General features: G+C 42.8%; 1 protein-coding gene across 7 annotated transcripts in view; it reads left to right on the top strand.

Annotated features, from left to right (window-relative positions):
- ltbp3 (latent transforming growth factor beta binding protein 3) overlaps nt 1-18,370 on the top strand; it is a 43,896-nt gene that overhangs the window by 14,632 nt on the left and 10,894 nt on the right. For 4 of the 7 annotated variants that reach the window (XM_030438307.1, XM_030438303.1, XM_030438300.1 and 1 more), the window contains exons 2-21: nt 4,764-5,042; nt 5,139-5,302; nt 5,418-5,523; nt 8,006-8,092; nt 8,414-8,533; nt 8,683-8,844; nt 10,920-11,003; nt 11,098-11,111; nt 11,194-11,269; nt 11,462-11,539; nt 12,692-12,817; nt 13,854-13,985; nt 14,076-14,204; nt 14,368-14,487; nt 15,432-15,554; nt 15,678-15,800; nt 15,968-16,087; nt 16,916-17,041; nt 17,356-17,526; nt 17,740-17,820. In XM_030438307.1, coding sequence (XP_030294167.1) covers nt 4,784-5,042; nt 5,139-5,302; nt 5,418-5,523; nt 8,006-8,092; nt 8,414-8,533; nt 8,683-8,844; nt 10,920-11,003; nt 11,098-11,111; nt 11,194-11,269; nt 11,462-11,539; nt 12,692-12,817; nt 13,854-13,985; nt 14,076-14,204; nt 14,368-14,487; nt 15,432-15,554; nt 15,678-15,800; nt 15,968-16,087; nt 16,916-17,041; nt 17,356-17,526; nt 17,740-17,820 — 2,401 coding nt within the window. In that variant the 5' untranslated portion in view covers nt 4,764-4,783. The remainder of the gene's footprint in view (nt 1-4,763; nt 5,043-5,138; nt 5,303-5,417; nt 5,524-8,005; nt 8,093-8,413; nt 8,534-8,682; nt 8,845-10,919; nt 11,004-11,097; nt 11,112-11,193; nt 11,270-11,461; nt 11,540-12,691; nt 12,818-13,853; nt 13,986-14,075; nt 14,205-14,367; nt 14,488-15,431; nt 15,555-15,677; nt 15,801-15,967; nt 16,088-16,915; nt 17,042-17,355; nt 17,527-17,739; nt 17,821-18,370) is intronic. The other 3 variants (XM_030438301.1, XM_030438304.1, XM_030438306.1) reach the window with 3 other exon arrangements.

The following is an 18,370-nucleotide window of genomic DNA, read 5'->3' as shown; positions in this document are numbered from 1 at the left end:
CCGGCCTGCTCATGCCTCACATTCATTCAGACCACCAAACAACTCTTAGTTGCGTTTGATTTTTAATAACACACCACCTCTAGTCTCAGGAATGCTTTAGATCCACGAAGACAAAGGCGTGGTTACAAAAAAAAAAAAAAGAAACGAGGGCGGCGGCCTTCGAGACGCCTAAGCCAACAGACGAGGGGAGTCAATGAGCAGAATTCGGATCATAAATTCTGTTAATGAACTCCGAGGTGATGATTCAACGGGAACGTTTAAAATCCTTGTCATGAACTTTTTTAAGCCGCTGCGCTCTTTTCCTTATGTAGCGTGGTGCATGTCACCCAAACCACAGCGGCTCTCCAGGAGACGGTACAGCCTCCACTTAATAGCTCTCTTACACACACACACACACACACACACACACACACACACACACACACACACACAAGCACACCCATTCACATATAAGATCTGCTGAAAACATTAGCCAGCGAGGCCCGAGCTTAAATGAAGGAGGCAGATGTGAAGGAGAAAAGAGTCGCTGCATGTGTTATATAACACATAAAAATGATTCAGTGCCTCCTCGAGCTCTGGAGGCAAAACAGACGGGAGGCAGCTGATTTAGACGGAATCTAACAATCAGGATAATGAAAGGCAGGAAGTGCAGCTGTAATATCACCTGTCGTTGAGAGCTTTTGTTTGATGCGGGCGAGGAGCCGCGAGAAGAACCCCTGGAAACACTCCTCCGCCCTGAATAAGGATGGGTTCCGCTCAGAAACAATCACCCCCAAAGGAACCAAAACAGAGGCTTTATTTGGTCGAACAAACGCTTTATTAGATTTTCACATCACCTGACAGACATGAAACCCAGTGTAGAATTCAGTACCCGAGATAAGCGCATTAGAAGCCTGTATACCGCCGCGTCCCCAATAAAGTTCAGGGAGGTTAGGTACTGTTTTTCTGTTGTTCTGCATCATTTTGGCTCAGTGCGCAGATTGAATACACGCAGAACAAGTTAATTAAGTCGGGAAAAAAAAGTAACATTTAGGACAGAATAACTATAACGCAAAGAGTCTTTTGTCCGTCTGTCAGCAGGGGTTAGGCTTAAGCGCTCTGGCCTCGTGGCTCTGCAGACCGAAGCTGGGATCTCGTGTGATCTCGCGGGGAAGCAGACATAAACAAGCTGGAGATTAGCACGCTGCGAGATCTTGCTGTAGTGACGCCTAGCAGTGAAGAGAGAAAACCTGATCGTGCTCTTCCAGCATGTAAACAGATCCAAATCTTTGTTTATAATGAAATCAGAGCCTTTATAAGGACCCTTCCATAGCTTTCAAAGTGTATTTAAGTCAGCGCTGCCGACTCACTTCGCCTGACCTCACATGTGCGTTTCCCAATCTTTGAGGGGAAGTGATATTGAGACATCCAGTATTTCACTGTTCTGTCTGACGGTGTGTTGAGACAAAATCAAAGCGTTCTTCAAACATCAAAGTCCCGGGAAAGAAAAACAGAGCTGTCACTTATCTGATATATCAGGGCTGCATAAAAAAGTAATTTATTTATGCAGTGAAGTGCATACTTTTCTGTTTTTTCCTTTCGTTGACAGAAGAGCTGGATGAAACGGCGTGCTTCGTGAGTCATAGTAAAACTGACCAGTTACATAACGGCGGCCACGAGCCAGCATGTGAGATTGTTATGCGCCTAACTGAATGTCACGAGCGCCGCACGTACCAGTAAGCTGCGAAGTGTAACTGCGCTCGGAGCCGATACGAGCCTGAATAATCAGCGTGGCTTTTGCGTGACAGATACCACGTTTAATAAAATCAAATGTTTCTCAGCTGGTCTCATGTGACCTACACGAAAACAATTTTAATGTCTTCCACATGAGGTATGAAGATTTGAAAGTTTTGAACAAGACAGTGATTCAAGATTTGGAAAGAGGTGTGCCTGCAGTCGCGGCTGTGTGTTTGCACCGTGTGTTTCATGGCATCACGCTGGGTTCACTTCACAACTGATCTCGTTCTCACGATCTCCAACCCCACAAAAAAATCTAGAGATCTGATTCCTCCCCCTCTCCTCTGTGTGCGTTTGTGTGGCATTGACCCGGCCTGTGCTACATCAGAGAGCCTGTCTCATTCAGACATCTCCCCAGCCAGACGGGGCCTCAGCCCAGACTTTCCCTCCAGTATGTCGTCACTGCGGGTTAAGATTGTGTAATCACATTTGGAAAAGAGGTTCTTTTCCTGGCTTTCTGTGTCTGCGATCCTAATTTTCAGCCCACGCATCTTTCTTAGTTCGCTCTCATTCTAAATCCAGTACTGAGGCGAAATCTGAGGCATGGAAACTGGATCCCCGAGAGGGTTTTCTGTCCTCTGCAGTGTGTTCTGCTCTCCTTCTACTCTCTTCCTGCCCGAGCCTCCCAGGTGGAGTCTGCATGTTGCTGCCTGCACTCAGTCCTGCAGCTCAAAGACCAGTGTCACATGGTGTTAGGTAGCTGCCTCTGAGGTATCCACCTTGCTTCAGATTAATATTTTTGACCCCACTGGTTGGTGTTTCCTGAGGTTCTTGGTTCTTTTTTTTTTTTTTCTCCCCGACTTTCACTATGTGAGGATGTCCCTGCTGTGTTTAAAGTGATCTAGTCCCCTAATTACGCTGCAGCCCAGACTCCCTAGAAGTCCACATATAATTACTTCCATGTGTGCACACTTGGCTCGGCAGCAGAAAGAGGCCGCCTTCCCTCTCCTTTCCTCTCCTCCAGGCTAGAATTTTGCTTTCAGGATGGGGTCGTTCGGGTCTAGAACGAGTTCGAGCTCAAATGTCGCAGTTTTTGCGACTCGAAAGGGCGACGAGGCCGGTCTGTGGCGCATTACGTTTTGAACTGACAAGTGTACTAAACGGAAAACAGGAGTACTTTCTCTCCTTAACTTACACTTGTCATGGGAAAGTACTGGTAGGAATTGTTGTCGTAATACTAGTTGTTTTATTTGAAATAGTAGCAGCTGTTGAAGTAGAAGTGGTAGTTCACTGTGTCCAAACCAGCGTATAGCAATAAATTAATCGTATGTTATGGTGAATGTAACTTTGGCGTAAACCTCGGCACTAAATTAAAGTTTTTAAAGGGTGACTCCACCGATTTACACATTAGAGAGTAGTACAAAGCCCTTCGTGGCTCCAGAGGAAGCTTGCATGTAATCTGATAAACTGCCCCCAGTGATGTCGCTCAGTGGCTCAATTGCGACGTGTTGTAACGTATGTAATGTAAACCAGGTTTTTAAAAAGGAAGAAGAATGTATGAAACAGAAATAGCTGCTGTCAAAAGTACACTTAAACCTGAAAAAAAATATAGGTACGTTTCCGTACTGCATGCAAACGCTCCCGAATTTAGCGTCTGCATGCAGGACTTTGAGCATCATCCAATCACCAGAACAGGTGAAATAATTATTATGGGACAGGTTTAACAGGAAATAGATATTATTTTGACTTTATAGAGAAAAAGAACCCAGTGCCCATCACATACTCCTATGAGGGATGCCCTGCAAACCTTTCACACTGGATGCCACGTCAAGTAGAATCATTGTCACCAGTAATGAATCTAACTAAATCTCTGGGTTTAAGAGAGGAGTCAGAGGTGTGTCTATAGACGACACCACCGTAATCCAAGACAGACAAGAAGACGGCCTCAGTAATCCGCTTCCTATGGAGCGTAGGATGAGCAGCTCTGTTTCTGTACAAATATCTTTTTTTTCTTTTTGTGTTAGCTTGCTGTCAAGTGTTTCAGTGTGAAAGATACCAAGATCTTTATACTCCAAGACACTCTCAGTATTGTGTCCATTCAAAGCACCAGTATAAAAAACAGTCACGTGCTGGAATTTGACTTAGTCAATAGTCCTCGAATCACAGTTATTCAGGAATTTCTCATTAACGATTCATCAACTATCGAGACGTTCCTCATTCATTCCCCATTCACGCCTCATTTGATCGATTCATCATTTCAGCTCAAACCAGACATTTACATATAAAGCACCATGTTCATTTGTTCTGGATTTAGTTTTTTAAGTTCTTCGATGGCTGTTTGGTTTCCGGAGGTGATTTAGGGTCACAGCAATTTTTCAGGGGTTTGGCCGTATTCATTTAAAGAAAAAAAAAAAAGGCTTCTGTAGAGAATATGATCATACAAACCCAAAGCCCAGCTCTCTCGCTCTCGGTTTCTTTTCCTCTGATTGTTCCGCTGTGGGAATTTCAAGAACAAGCGAACTTAAAAATAAACACAATGGGAGACCCAATAAAACCGGCAGTGGACACCGTAAACGCCGTGAACCTTTCTGCAGACCGGCAGCTTTCCTTGTAGATTCCCGAGGTCTTTCCCACATGTCCGAATGAAGCGGTTAAACAGATCGGTGACTCTGCCTGCTCTCCCGCTCGCTGGCTGGAAGGACCTGTTAGCCTGTCAGGCCGATACGATTTTACACAGCCCTTCTCATGCCACAGACCTCTCCGTCCGTCTGCTGTATTTATGTGATATAACACTAAATCATTGGGCTTTTCACGTGATCGTCATAAACCTCCAAAGTCTGCCTCGGAAGGTAAGTGGACTCAAAATGAGCAAATCCAGACGATGAATAAGCGTCTCGGGGGGAGCAACTTTTTAAAGGTTTTTCTTTGTGTCGCTCATGTGTCTTGGTGTGATTCACAGCTGTGAACTTTTGACCGATGGGAGTCTCTGACAGTCTCTCCCCCACCCCTGCCTGTCTCTCTCTCTCTCTCTCTCCTTCTCTCTGCAGTTGTGTGTCCCCTGACGTGCATGAATGGAGGAGTGTGCAGCTCGAGGAAACACTGCCTGTGCCCGCCGGGCTTCACCGGGCGGCTCTGCCAGTTTCCCCTCCACCAGACGCAGCAAGCTCAGGCAGCGCGAGGCAACAAGCAGCCCATCTACCCCATATCTCTGAAGCCAGACGGCCTCAAACTAGGGGAGCAGTCGGCCATAGGGCGCACCCAGCTGACGCAAACGCACTCAATTTTCACCCTGCCCTTGACACAAGTAGGGCACCACTCGTCTGAAGGTGCCTGCCTTTTAATCCTCAAGCGTTTGCAACTCTTGGCCGGTTTGAGTGACGAGGAAAATGTATTCGAATGTCTTCCTTTTTCTCCGTTTTCAGTGCAGATAAACTTACGCGTTCACCACACGCCGGACACCCATGTGGTCATTCAACCCCTCGACCCATTAGATATCAAGCCTCCTCACAAGACGGGGCAACGCCCGATCCCCTCGAGGCACAAACCGAAGGGGCGCTGCTTCCAGGAGACCACGCCCAAACAAGCTGTGAGTGCCGACGCGCGCTAAAAAAGTGACGGACAATCCCGAGAAAAAAAAATTAAAAAAGTGTTTGTCTTGTCATTTCCTACTGATAATGCTTCTCTGTCTGGTCTCGCTTTAGTGCAACAGCACCCCGCTTCCTGTTCTGACCAACCAGGAGGACTGCTGCGGCACCGTGGGGAACTCATGGGGACAGAACAAGTGTTATCAGTGCCCCAAACTACCGAGTGAGTTACATTTACATCAGGAAATCTCTGCTGCTTTCATTTTTGGAGTTTGAAGTTTTTGTTTACAGTTTTCTATGGATTTTAATTCCAGATTTGACAATGCAGCGACCTCACACACACATTGTTTAACCTCCTCCCGGGGCTATACGATACACTCCACCCTCACACTGGCCCTGGGTTACATGTTAGAACACACAGCTAATGTTTACATTCTTGGATGACGCTCGACTACTCTCAACATCCACTGTTTACTTTAAACTTTTTTTCACACTGGCACCTTTTAGCCCCATGTTTAGTCGATTTTTAGAGGATAATCCCACAAATTTGAGACTTGGGCCAGCAAGCTCCACCTAACGGCAGGGTTAGCCCCCTTTGTGTTGTGCCGGTGTGGACGTTGCGAGATTGCTTTTAACCCTGTGCTAAGCGCAGCATGAAATCGTCTTTCTTAAAATAGCCCGTGTTCGATTTCTGTCAGATCCACATCTTGTGTGTTCTCGGGGGTGATAAATGATTGTTTATGGAGCCAAAAATGTCGAGCTTCTCCCCGACAATTCATACCCTCCACCTTGTGAAATTACGGCCCTGGATTAAAACAATCACGGTGTGCCTCTGTGAAGAATGTACACATGAAAGTTAGTGGTGAGGCAGGGAGTGTGTGAACAGTTGGGAAGGAGAAAACGGAAGAAATTACGGGAATTACACACAGAGACAGTGAGGCAGGGAGAGGGAATGTGGAAAATAACCCTCTACTTAAGCATGTTCCTATGGGCCTGCCCAGTGCAGGACTGTCATCACATAGCTGAAGATTGAGTTTCAAGAAAATCTTGGCTACTCACGTTTTTCCACTCTGCTATTATTCCGTCTCCCAACTCTGACTCAGACAATGCAGCCTTTGACAAACCCGATACTGTACGTCTGGTTAGTCTTTAGATAACTGGATCCCTGCCCAGACTTCTGTCTCTCCTGTTACATTCATATCCATGTATAAGCAACACCTTTTTTTAAATGAAAAAAAAAAAAAAAAAGGCAAAGCAAGCTGTGATCTCGCCCCTCTTTTTATTGTGTTTGTGCGAGTGCGGCGTCTCTCTAATAAAACCGCCTTGCGTGTTTTTTACTCCCTCGCAGAGAGTAGGACGTTATTTTTGTGCGTCGGGGGTTCACGGCTCATTTAGGGTTAAGAGTAAGCACAGGGAAAATACATTGTCAGACTGTGAGTTCAAACCTCATGAAAGACTTTCGCAGTCTGCTCTATGACGAGCTCCAATTCATCAAAGGGCCCCATAAAGAATCTGGCATTATAAGGGAAAAGAAAAACAAACAAAGAAAGAGGAAAAGAAAGTCTCGGTTTGTCCAAAGAAGTAGTTTGACACTTTGGAAGTATGTTTACTCGTCTTGCGGCAGAGCGGTCGATAAGAATATCAACATCGCTCTGATGTCTGCACGGAAAACGCGGACATTTACAAGAAACATTTACTGGCTTTCCTGCTGGAAAACAAAACTTTGTCATCTGTACTTTCTCTTTTGTTCGCAGATTGCACCAATAAGATGCATCATGTTGTTAAGGCAGTTCTAGAAGCGCCGGTCGGTGTATTTTTTCATTTCATACAGAGTCAGACTTGCCCCAGTTTCTAATCTTTATGCTCATCTGAGCTAATTGCCTCCTGGCTCCGGATCCATATTTGCGGTAGAGGGACGACGCGAGAATGGCTGCTGTGTTTCAATAACATAGTCAAAAATGCAGTACTGCCTCTATAACAGCTCTATAAAGCTTAGTATGTTTGTTTCTGTGGTTTTAGACTAGAAACTCATGCACATGTTAAAGGAATAGTTCAATAAATGAAATATTTGCTAGCCCTCTTGCCAGAAGCCAAAACTTTTCTTCAGTGTACTTTCTTTTATGTACAGATTGAACAAAGGAGATAGTTCGTCGGTGTTGGAAGTGCTGGTAGGTGTGTTTTTAAGCCACGCCATTTTCCCATATTTCCTAATCTTTATGCTAAGCTGAGCTAAGCTAATCGCCTCCCCTAAAGAACTGATCTAGAACAGCTGCTCTGTCGTTTCTAGCAGCTCTGGGTCAGGTAGTTTTGGAGCTGACCAGTCAGATGGGACTAAAACTGAGCATTAAGAATGAAAAAAGAGAGCTTCAGAGAGAATTCAGAGCTCGCTCTCTCTGTTACACCTCTGCACACCTGGCCAGTGGCTGCGTGAGCTGGTGTTGAATTACAAAAGTTGGCGTTTGCAGTGGCATCAGGAAAAACATCTCGTGCGTGCTTGGAGATAATGGCTGAGCAACCCATAATGTTTGTATTTCCAGGTGTTGTTAAAGTATGGTTCTGGCGTAAATACCTACAGGAGCTGAAATTCTATTGTTATACTAAGCGTTCAAACCGCCGTTACAACTGTTATCATTGTTTGGAAGGGCCTGTGCAGCTTTTATTTTGGTTTGTATCATCCTAATTTAACTCCATTTCTCCTCCCTCAGATGCGTCGGTCAAGCAGACCATTGTGGAGGACTACGACTCTACCTGTCCACAAGGCTATAAAAGATTCAACAGCACACACTGTCAAGGTAACACAGGCAGGATGTAGCTCGTAACAAGGACAAATCACAGATAAGAGCTCGGTTTGGGAGTTGTCTCTGTCATTCCCGGTTTAAAGCTACACTTCCCTATGTGAGAAGACTCCAGTATCTCCTGCTGTTTGAATAGATTTCATCCTTTTTTTTTTTTTTAACAATATTTTTTATTGAAGTCTCAAGTGCATATCAAACTTTATGTCGAATGTACAAACATTTTCATTTATATCCCCTCGAACAGCCACAGATGTCATCCTTGAAAGTAAATGAAAATGATGATTATTCTCTTTTACACGCCACCTCCCGACCTGGAAGATATCAACGAGTGCTCCATGCAGGGCGTCTGTCAGAACGGAGACTGTCTGAACACGCTGGGGAGCTTCAAATGTTCCTGCAAGGCCGGTTTGGTGTTAGAAAGGAACCGATGTGTGATTGGTGAGTAACAGGCCTACCTGTCTTTTTTTGGGGGTTTTTTTGGTTTTTTTTGGTTATCTCTGCTTTCTCTGATTATCCACTTGAATGATATGTCATTTTTCATGTCAAAATGTGATTCTCATTCCCAAATGAAACCTCTCCTCTGTCAGAGACAGAGTCTCCAAATGACCTGGCTCAGTGCTTCCGGTTAGCGTCTGAGTCCAGGGGCTGCGAGCATCCTCTGCCCACGCCCCTCACCCAGGAGGTGTGCTGCTGCACTGTGGGCAAAGCCTGGGGACGCAACTGTGAAAGATGTCCTCAGGTGGGCACAGGTGAGTGGACGGAGACGAAGAGGAGCAGTAACAGGCTGAGAAAAAAAAATGGACATTTTGTTGTCATAATGACATCTGTCTGTCTGCATGTGAACACATTAAGAACTTTAACAAACACAGCATCACCCCGGGTATGTCAACTCTCCACTGCATAAATGTATGTGTAACGGTAGATTTTTTTTTCTATTCTTGCTGCTTTCAAATGTTTTAAAGTTCATATTAATCTCATGCATGTGTGGCTTCATCTCATTTTAAAAGATTTTTTTTTTTTTTTTTTTTTTACCAGAACACTCATTAAGGTTGATGCATTGTAATGATTAATCCAAGTCATCATTACGCAGCTCAAGTGCATGTTAATGTATCTCACCCCTCTTGACTCATCACACTCTGTTAAATCTGGAAAAACTGGAGAATGTAAAGATGTAGCACTGCTGAATATTAGATCCCTCTCTCGCAAGACGTTTTTATACAACGACCCCCGATGTTACCCTGAGCCCTCCCACTAACGTCCTCCACCACTTTTCTTTAAAATGTTCCCTATGTGTCACATATAACTACCGGGGAGAGTGCCATTTTTTTATTTACTTATTTTTTTAATGTATTTCATTTTTATGAGCCTAAACTTTGGAGGTCATTGCCACTGGATATAAGAATGGCGAGCTCTGTCAATATTCTTGGAAGGAAATTAAAGACATATTCTTTTAATCTGGCTTTTAATTTGGAGTATTGTAATAGCTTAGTTTTTTTTACATTTTATTTTGATTTTTTTTTATTGACTTTTATATTTTATTCATTGATTTTTAACCTTTTTGTTGTTTTATCTGTTGTCATTTTTTTAGTCCTGCATAGTATTGTCCACTGCTGTTTAATATTGGTCTGTGTTGTTTCAACGTTGTGAAGCACTTTTGGCAGCTTGTTTGTATGAAAGGTGCTGTAAAAAATAAAGTTGAGTTGAGTTGAATTGAGTTGGGCTGAGTTGGAGATTTAAGATTTGACAGAACTGACCTGCTACTCATTATGTGTATTTTTTTTCTTTTTTTTCCGCTTTCTGTATTGGATAAAAAGGAAAGGTTCACCCAAAAATGTCAAATTCAGTTATAGTCTACTCACCGTCATGCTGATGGAAAGGCGGGTGGAGGTTCTCAGTCTACAAGACATTTCTGGAGCTTCACAACAGAACAGTGCTGAAAAAATGACATCTGAAGTAGACAAAATGACCTAAAAAAAAATGGTATAGACTCCGTACAGCTTGCCCAGCGTAATCCAAATCTCCTAAGGGCCAGAAATTACGAATCTATTTGAAAATAATTTATTTACACCCTCGATCGGTGATCGAGGTTGTGCTCCAACCTCAAACAGGGTGCGTGCTAACACTTTTAGCTTATCAGCTACAGTGAAGATTTCAGCCTAAAAAAAAAGGGTGTAAATAACGTTGTTTCATATCCATTTGGTATGTTTGGGCTGTCAGAGAGTTGGATTGCACTGGATGGAGACATTTTATGTTTTTCTGTCAGTTGTTTTTTTTTTTTTTTTAAGTTTTAAAACAAGCCCCCATCTACTTCAGGTGTCCGCGAGAACGCCACAACGTTGTTTTGCGGTGAAGCTCTGGAAATGTTTTGTGGACGACAAACACAAATCCAACTTTCCATCGGCATGGGGCTGAGAAGATAGTGAATTCATTTTTATTTTTGGGTGAACTTAGCCTTTAATATTAAATATTCACTGGGAGCGATACATCAGGCTCCAGCTCCCAACGCTCTCTACTCTTCATCCATGTGTAAACACTGTCTGCTGTTCTTAAATTTTTACTAACATATTGCGAAGTGGTTGGATTTCTTTCCAAAGCAAACTTTCACCCTAACTCATCACTTTTTTTTAGGTTTTTAAAAATTTTTTTTAATGCATTCTTTAATCCCGTTCATGTCGTGTTAGATTTCCAGCAAAGTGACCTCTGCTGCTTGCACGTATCAAAAGAGTGATTCAGCAAAGAGCTGGAGTTCCTTTAGTGACTGGGAACATGTGAGATTCCAAGAAAGTGCAATGAAGTAACAGTAAAATCCTCTCCTCCTTCTCAGTGGCCTTCAGTCAGATCTGCCCTGCTGGGAAAGGCTACTTCCTCCAAAATATAAGAGAGACCATCATCTTCCCTCCCAAGGAGGGTGAGTCATCAAGTGCTGTTCATCAAACATTTCTACTAGAGAGTTCTCGTGTGAAGTCCCAGTTTTAACACACCTCTGTCTCTTTTCCTTGCAGGACCAAATTGGCTGGTAAGACACGATTTCATTATTTGACTCTGCAGAAGCAACTGATTTTCCGCTGTTGTTAAACACGATTATCTCTTTCGATCAGGACAGGCCTCCAGAGACGACGACGGCTGCCCAGCAGGCTCCCACCACCACCACCACCAGCGGTCCTCGCGTGCCTGGTAAACTCACCTCTCCCTCCACCAGTAGTCACATTCGTCCTCCGTAACTCTGGTGATGGGTGGTAGAGCATGCTGAAACGCCTTTTATGATACTGGGTCCTACTGTAGTGAAGACAAGAGTATCTAGAGTTTACAATGTCACATTTCCTCCTGAGGTCTGTCCATTTCATGTCTCCTCTGTTGGGTCCACAGTTGTTAAACCCACCCCTCCGACGATCATCAGGTTGACCCCAGAGAGCGTCCCCTTCGAAACACAGACCAAAGTCTTGCGTGAGTCGCCGGCGAACCTCGAACTCACACTCATCTGTTCTGCTTTGAGCTCATAGGGAGTTACTTTCTGTGAGGGCTGCTTCATGTTTCATGTGCTTCAAAACTGACGACACACAACGGCCAGTCACAAATGACATGTTGACTCTCTCCATGTGATTAACATCGTTTATGACGGCATGCAAAAGGTCCACTGTGGATGGGCGGGTACGGTTTAAAAGTTAAATCCGATTGGAGGCATGCTTCTTAACTGACACTTCACATGTTGTGTGTTTTCACCCATGATGCATGAACCAGCCCCAGGCTATGTTCACCCTCTGAGCAGGTGTTCTTATTCTTAAAAAGCCGGTTATGTAACACACACTTCCACAACCATGTCCATAAAAAGTAAGAAAAACTCTCAGCCAAAGATATCACTGATAAACACTGACCAAATAACACGGCAGGGTTTACATAGAAGAGCTGGAAACTAATGCTTCCATCTGTTTTGCTCCCCAGCTCTCTTGCTCTGTCTAACCTGCCTCGTGTTTTCACTTATGATTGTTGGAAAGCATCTTTCTGTCTCTCTGAGCGACACCTAAAAAAGTCCAAGGCATTTCATGAGACTTGAATTGTGTGAACTTGGCCGAAGATTTGGGATAATAGGGTCAACCTGGGTGTTCCCAGCTTTATGTCAAGCTGAGAACACCCACGCTGAACCTAAAATCCGAAACCATTAATATATTATATTAAAGGGACATTTCACCCAAAAGTCAAAAACATGTTTTTTTCCTATTATCTTATCTAGATTTTTGGCGTGAGTTGCTGAGTTTTGTTTTTTTGAAATGATAAGAGTTGTGTCGTGATTTTTTTCAATATTTGAGATTAGTCGTTAAATCATTATCATCAATATTTTTTGATGTTTTTGTTTAAGTTTTTTATTATTACAGGCCTTGGAAAAATCGTTTTGCTATTACTAATAAGAGACAAACACCTGTAACAGTCAGTGTAAGCAAACGAGGCGCTTTGGCCATCACCAGTAAGAGGAAAAACGTAGATTTTTCATTCTCAGGTGAACTGTCCCTTTAAGTGATCACATCTACTGTGTGTTTTCTATATATATATATATATATATATATGCATGTTTATATATATGATGCTGGTCCTCTCTTGTAGCAGAGACAGACGAATGCAAGCTAAGGAACATTTGTGGTCACGGGGAGTGTGAGAACAGCCTCAACGGCCACATCTGTCACTGTCACCCCGGCTACCATCTCAACCCGCAGAGGAACATCTGTGAGGGTAAGAGGCGGTGGTTAGAGGAGGTGTAGGGCTGAACCACGAGAAGCCACAAGAAATGTTCTCTCGGAGTTGCTTTATGTGCGAGTGTCCCCCTGGCAAACACAAGTCGAGCTAGTTCCAGGAAGTGTTTGTGTTCAAAAATAGTAACTGCAGCTCTTGGATCCAATCACCCTCAGTGTCGGATAAAAAAAAAAAAAAGAGATAAATGACGAGTGACAGATGAAAAGATTGGACACATTTTTCTGATCCAAGCCTCGGGAAATATCTGGCTGTTTCTATTCTTATCCGACCCTGACCTGATCCTTGCCGTGCCTCTTGTGTGTTGCCTGCTAAAACCAATTCACCTCTGACTTTATAATTATATAACCGAAAATAGTAATTACATTATAAATTACAGCTATTATTGGTCCACAATTACCAATAATAATTGGTCCTATTAAAACAAATTTGATTGCGTATGATATTATTAAATTTACTGTATTGATGAATTTTAGTTTACTGAGCTAATTTTACACGCAGGAGTCAGTTCAGCTCGTCATAAGCAGGACAACTTATGTATTGCAGTATAATGTGTTTTATATGTTTCTAATGAAAGGTTGTATTCATCATGCATCATGGGAAATGTAGGAAAGATGCTTGGACTTTATCAGTTGTCAGTCATATTATAATGAATGAGGTGCTTATTATGTGTCCTTGCCTGAACTTCTAATATTACATTAACATTAAACTCATAATTAAATTAACAACTAGGAATGCTCACCGAAATGTGATTTAAAGAGCACAAAACATGAACAAAATCAATAAAGTTAGACAAAATCAGGTATTTCATTCAAACATTCAAGTCTGTATTAATTGATTTTAAGGTTTGAACGCAAGCATTATGTTTTCTTAGATGTATGTGAATAGAACTGGTAGTAAGACGTTTTAGTGCGGTGTCCTCTGAACTTTATGACTCTCTGCTGTCTGTCTGTAACATTCAGCGCTGTTTCCGTCCTGTACAGTCAGTGTGTTCTCACTCTTCTCCCTTATTGTCCAGATAATAATGAGTGTGAGTCAGACCCGTGCGGCCATGGCAGAGGCCTCTGCGTCAACATAGAGGGAAGTTACAAGTGCCACTGTCGTCAGGGATATAAACACATGGTGCAGCACGGGAGACTTAAGTGCATAGGTGAGTTAGATTGAGTTGGTTTCCATCTTAAACTGTTTCTCCTGTGAGTTATCAGATCCTTCACTGGCTCTATCCTTTTCTGTTGTGCAGATGTGAACGAGTGCCTAAAGCAGGACATCTGTGGCGTCGGGGGCCAGTGTGTGAACCTGCCCGGTTCTTATAAATGCGAATGTCACAGCGGGTTTCGCAGCAAGTCACACCGTCATACGGTCTGCGAAGGTACAAAGACACTGATTATCATGCCATTATGGAGCTCTGTGCTGAAGTTTTTCCAGTGACGCGGCGCTCATTATGTCCGTGTCTCTGTAATATGCTTGTTTGTTTGGGATACTTGTGGCCAATCTAAACAACAGTATGTGAAACTTCTTCTCACTAATTCCAGACATAAATGAGTGTCTGAACCCCGACACTTGTCCCAATGAGCAGTGTGAGAACACACCGGGCTCCTACGAGTGCATCCCGTGCTTGCCTGGTCATGAGGCCCGAAATGGCATCTGCTATGGTGAGTACAACCCAGCTGTACAGCACAATGTATCACTCATTTACCTTTTAAAAACATTTTTTTCTCTGTGTATATTTTTGTGGCTCACCACCAAATTGAAGGCTTTTAAGTGTTATCTGACTGTAAATGTGTAAATAATTGAGCACTGTGAAAAATGGACAGCATCAGTCACAATGAGCAGTAATTCACATACATTGACTCAGCAGAAAAAATGCCCGTAGAAAAGCCAAATATACACATGTAGGGCAGAATCACTCCCCTCATCAATGTTGGACCTCTGAAAATATGTTTTTGCACCACTATCACGTTACATTGGTTCACATCGGCTTAGCCAGGAAGTAGGAAGCCAGTTCTACGTACGGATTTTTGAAATGTGAAACTTTTTTCCCCCCTTTTGATTTCTCAGCCTTCTGTGCCGTGCTAACACGAAACGTACCCTTGGTTGTTTATAGCACGGTTACATCGGATTCAGTGTGAATACATGAAAAAATTATTTTGAGTTTATGTATATGGAAAATATGGAATTTGTCTTAAAAGCTTGAAAATGCTTGAAAGTGCTTGAATACAACCATTGTAAAGGTGTAGGAACCCTCAATGAATCAGTTATTAAAGCAGTTTTCTCTGCACCACTCATCACAGCTGAATCACCATAATAAATAGACTTCGCTTGTGAAAACATGACATACCATAGAAGTGCTGATAAAATGTAAAATATTAGTATCGGTATCAGGTAACCCAAAGAAAATACCATGCAAATTATGGGAAAAAAAAAAAGGAATCTGTACTTAAATAACACAAAATGTCGAAGTAAAGTCAAAACCTGCTGTACTAAGTCAATAATGTGCAGTTGAACTTACTAAACTAACTATAAAACTATCTATCCATAAAAACATGTCACTGCATCACTGCAATGTTCGTTTAATCTCTCCTGCATGTTCCTCCAGACATCAACGAGTGTCAGAAGCCCGGCATCTGTCCTAATGGCCGCTGTGAGAACCTCCCTGGTACTTACCGCTGCCTCTGCAACGAGGGCTTCCTCCCATCTTCAGACAGCAAAGGCTGCAGTGGTAAGTCCTGCTAACCTCTCCTTAACGTGACATCACATCCACTAAGTTCCTCAGAGTGCCGTTGAGTGATTTGGCGTTCGTTGTCGTGCTACAGATTGCATGTTTTGCCTTTTCCCCAAACAGACATCGATGAGTGCGAGGACGTCAGGCTGTGTGCCTACGGCCGCTGCATCAATACGGAAGGCTCGTTCCAGTGCCAGTGCTACCCGGGATACCAGCGCACACAGGAGGGCAGCCACTGTGAAGGCATGAATTACCAATATGGAATTATTTGTCACCTGAAAAACTCAATGGATAAAATTGGACTGTAAAATTCAGGAATAACTGGGCTCAGTCTGGCTTTTACCGGTTCGTTGATACAATTCCAACACATGCTTCACACTCCAACACTGTTTCTGTTTCCTTCCCTTCAGATATCAATGAGTGTGAGAGGCCGTCAAACTGTCAGAGGGGCCGCTGCATCAACAGCATGGGCTCCTACCACTGTGAGTGCCAGAAGGGCTACATGCTGATCGGAGGCCGGAGATGCCAAGGTCAGTCTCTTCATATCATCGAGGTCATAACAATTCTAGCAAACAGAATGCTGTCGAACATCTTTCTAGTAGCTAGTAGCTAGCTCATGTACAGTAGCTTTAAGCTTCTACCGTTCTTTCACCTCTTTTAAGAGACAGAGAAAGTAGGGCATGCATTACCTTTTGACTTTTATAAAACTTCTGGTAAAAAAAATTTAATAAAATCAGGGTATGAGTCTCATTTACTCACTCATTATGTCCTGCATGATGGAAACTCAGTCATCAACCCAAATGTAAACAGTAAACTGTAACTGTTAAAACTTTTGACTCTTTATTTATGCATCATCACTGGCAGGTGTCTCTCAATGACATCGCACGGTGGGATTTTGAGTCAAAAAGTACTCACTACTGACACCAAATTTTCAAATATTTGAAATGCCTGAACAAATGTAATAATATATAACTTTAAAGCACTTTTATTAACAATGTTACAAAGTGCTTAACAAGAAAAAATGAAGCCAGACAAGGAAGATAGGAGTAAAAAAAGGACCTAAGGACATATGAGGGCGGAGGAAGTAAAGAAACTAATGAGTAAGATATAAATAAACAGGAATAGGAACAGTAATAATGAAAAAAACATCAAACAGTTCCAAAAGTTTTCACAAAGCGAAAAGTTTTATAGGGAGAATAAGCTGGAAGCTATAATACAGCTAAATATATCCAATGACTACACTCTCAGGCTCTTTAAAAATAAAAAAATAGATCAAAATCTTTGTGTTTGTGTCTCAGATTGTGTTTGGACTGAAACAAATACTTGTGTGTGAGCAGCATGTGTGTTTTCCCTTTCAGACATAGACGAATGTGCAGACAGAAGCCTCTGCCAGCCCTACGGCTCTTGTGAGAACAGACCCGGCTCGTATTTGTGTGTCTGCAATCACGGCTATGTCCTCTCAGAGGACAAGCACAGCTGTGAGGGTAAGCCTGCTCTGATTCCCTCTGCTTTACTGTAGACCCACATTTATCCCGCAGCTTTAACCAGGCCTGAACATTTGATCCTTGCCTGTCCCGAACCCAAAACATGTCAGTTCAGATTCAAACCAACCATAATTGTTTGGCCTGCAAATCCTCAAAGCCCAAACAATTATAATCATTGGTCATAGATCACCAAATCCTGCGTTCTATATGAACTGAATTATAGGCTTCAAAGCATTAAAATCCAAAGGGAAAAAAAAAAAACAGTCCAGTCCAGTCACTGGATTTCCTAACGCCCACGGTGTTTACTCCTGCAGCAGTTCGAGTGCTGATGGACGAGAAAAAGGAGTGTTACCTGAACCTCGATGACACTGTGTTCTGCGACAGCGTCCTGGCCACCAACGTCACCAAGCAGGAGTGCTGCTGCTCTATTGGAGTGGGCTGGGGAGACCACTGTGAGATCTACCCCTGCCCTGTCACCCAGTCAGGTACATTTACCAGAGAAAAGTGCGAGTGAACACACACTCAACCAAGTCATACATTACTGTAAGCTACACGTGCAGCGAGTATTGGCAGGTCTTTAAGTCAATATATTGGGTATGTTTTGAGAATTGACCTAAAAGGTGAACATCATGTAATATTCTGTATCTACTCTGTCGTGTGGACTGTTTATTCAACTCTGCCTGGTCTTTTCCACTCAGCTGAGTTCCACTCCCTGTGTCCAAACGGGTTAGGCCTCTACCTCGATGAAGGACTGCTGTACAGCCTGCCTGCCTACCATGGTAGATATTATATATATATAACTATATTCGCACCAGGTCACAGTGATAAGACATGAATGAATGTGCACACAAGTTCTGTTTTAATATGAAAAAAATATTTGAGTAACACTAGTAAAATACCCTTATACATATCCTTGTCCCGATTAGTTGTCAGTTCCTGATGTTTACAGTTGCAGTAACCAATGCTGTGGAATAGTGAGCTACATGTAATTTGAATTATATGTTATTTGTCAGTAACCAAGTATTTGTACCTTGTAACTTTCCACCTCTGCTGGCATGTGAATTTTTTGTATGACACATTGTTAGAGTTTCATATTACAGTTGTACAATCTATTTTTTTTTTTTAAGTTTTTGATAATTTCTTACATGCAGATATATTTATTTGTAAATAGCTTTAGTTTGCCAAACTAGATTTATTCCTCAGGTAGCTTTGCTGTGGTTTAACTTCTTCCAGTCATTGGTACCATGCCAAGCTACGCTTTTTAAGTAGCGTCCGCCACACTTGTGGTCACACACAAGAACTGTCCTCACTACATTGAGAAACACTTCC

This window comes from Sparus aurata, chromosome 13, assembly GCF_900880675.1.
Source record: "Sparus aurata chromosome 13, fSpaAur1.1, whole genome shotgun sequence".
In the NCBI taxonomy this organism is placed as follows: domain Eukaryota; kingdom Metazoa; phylum Chordata; class Actinopteri; order Spariformes; family Sparidae; genus Sparus; species Sparus aurata.
The sequence above is the reverse complement of the archived record's forward strand: the minus strand, read 5'-3'. Positions and strand labels throughout refer to the sequence as shown.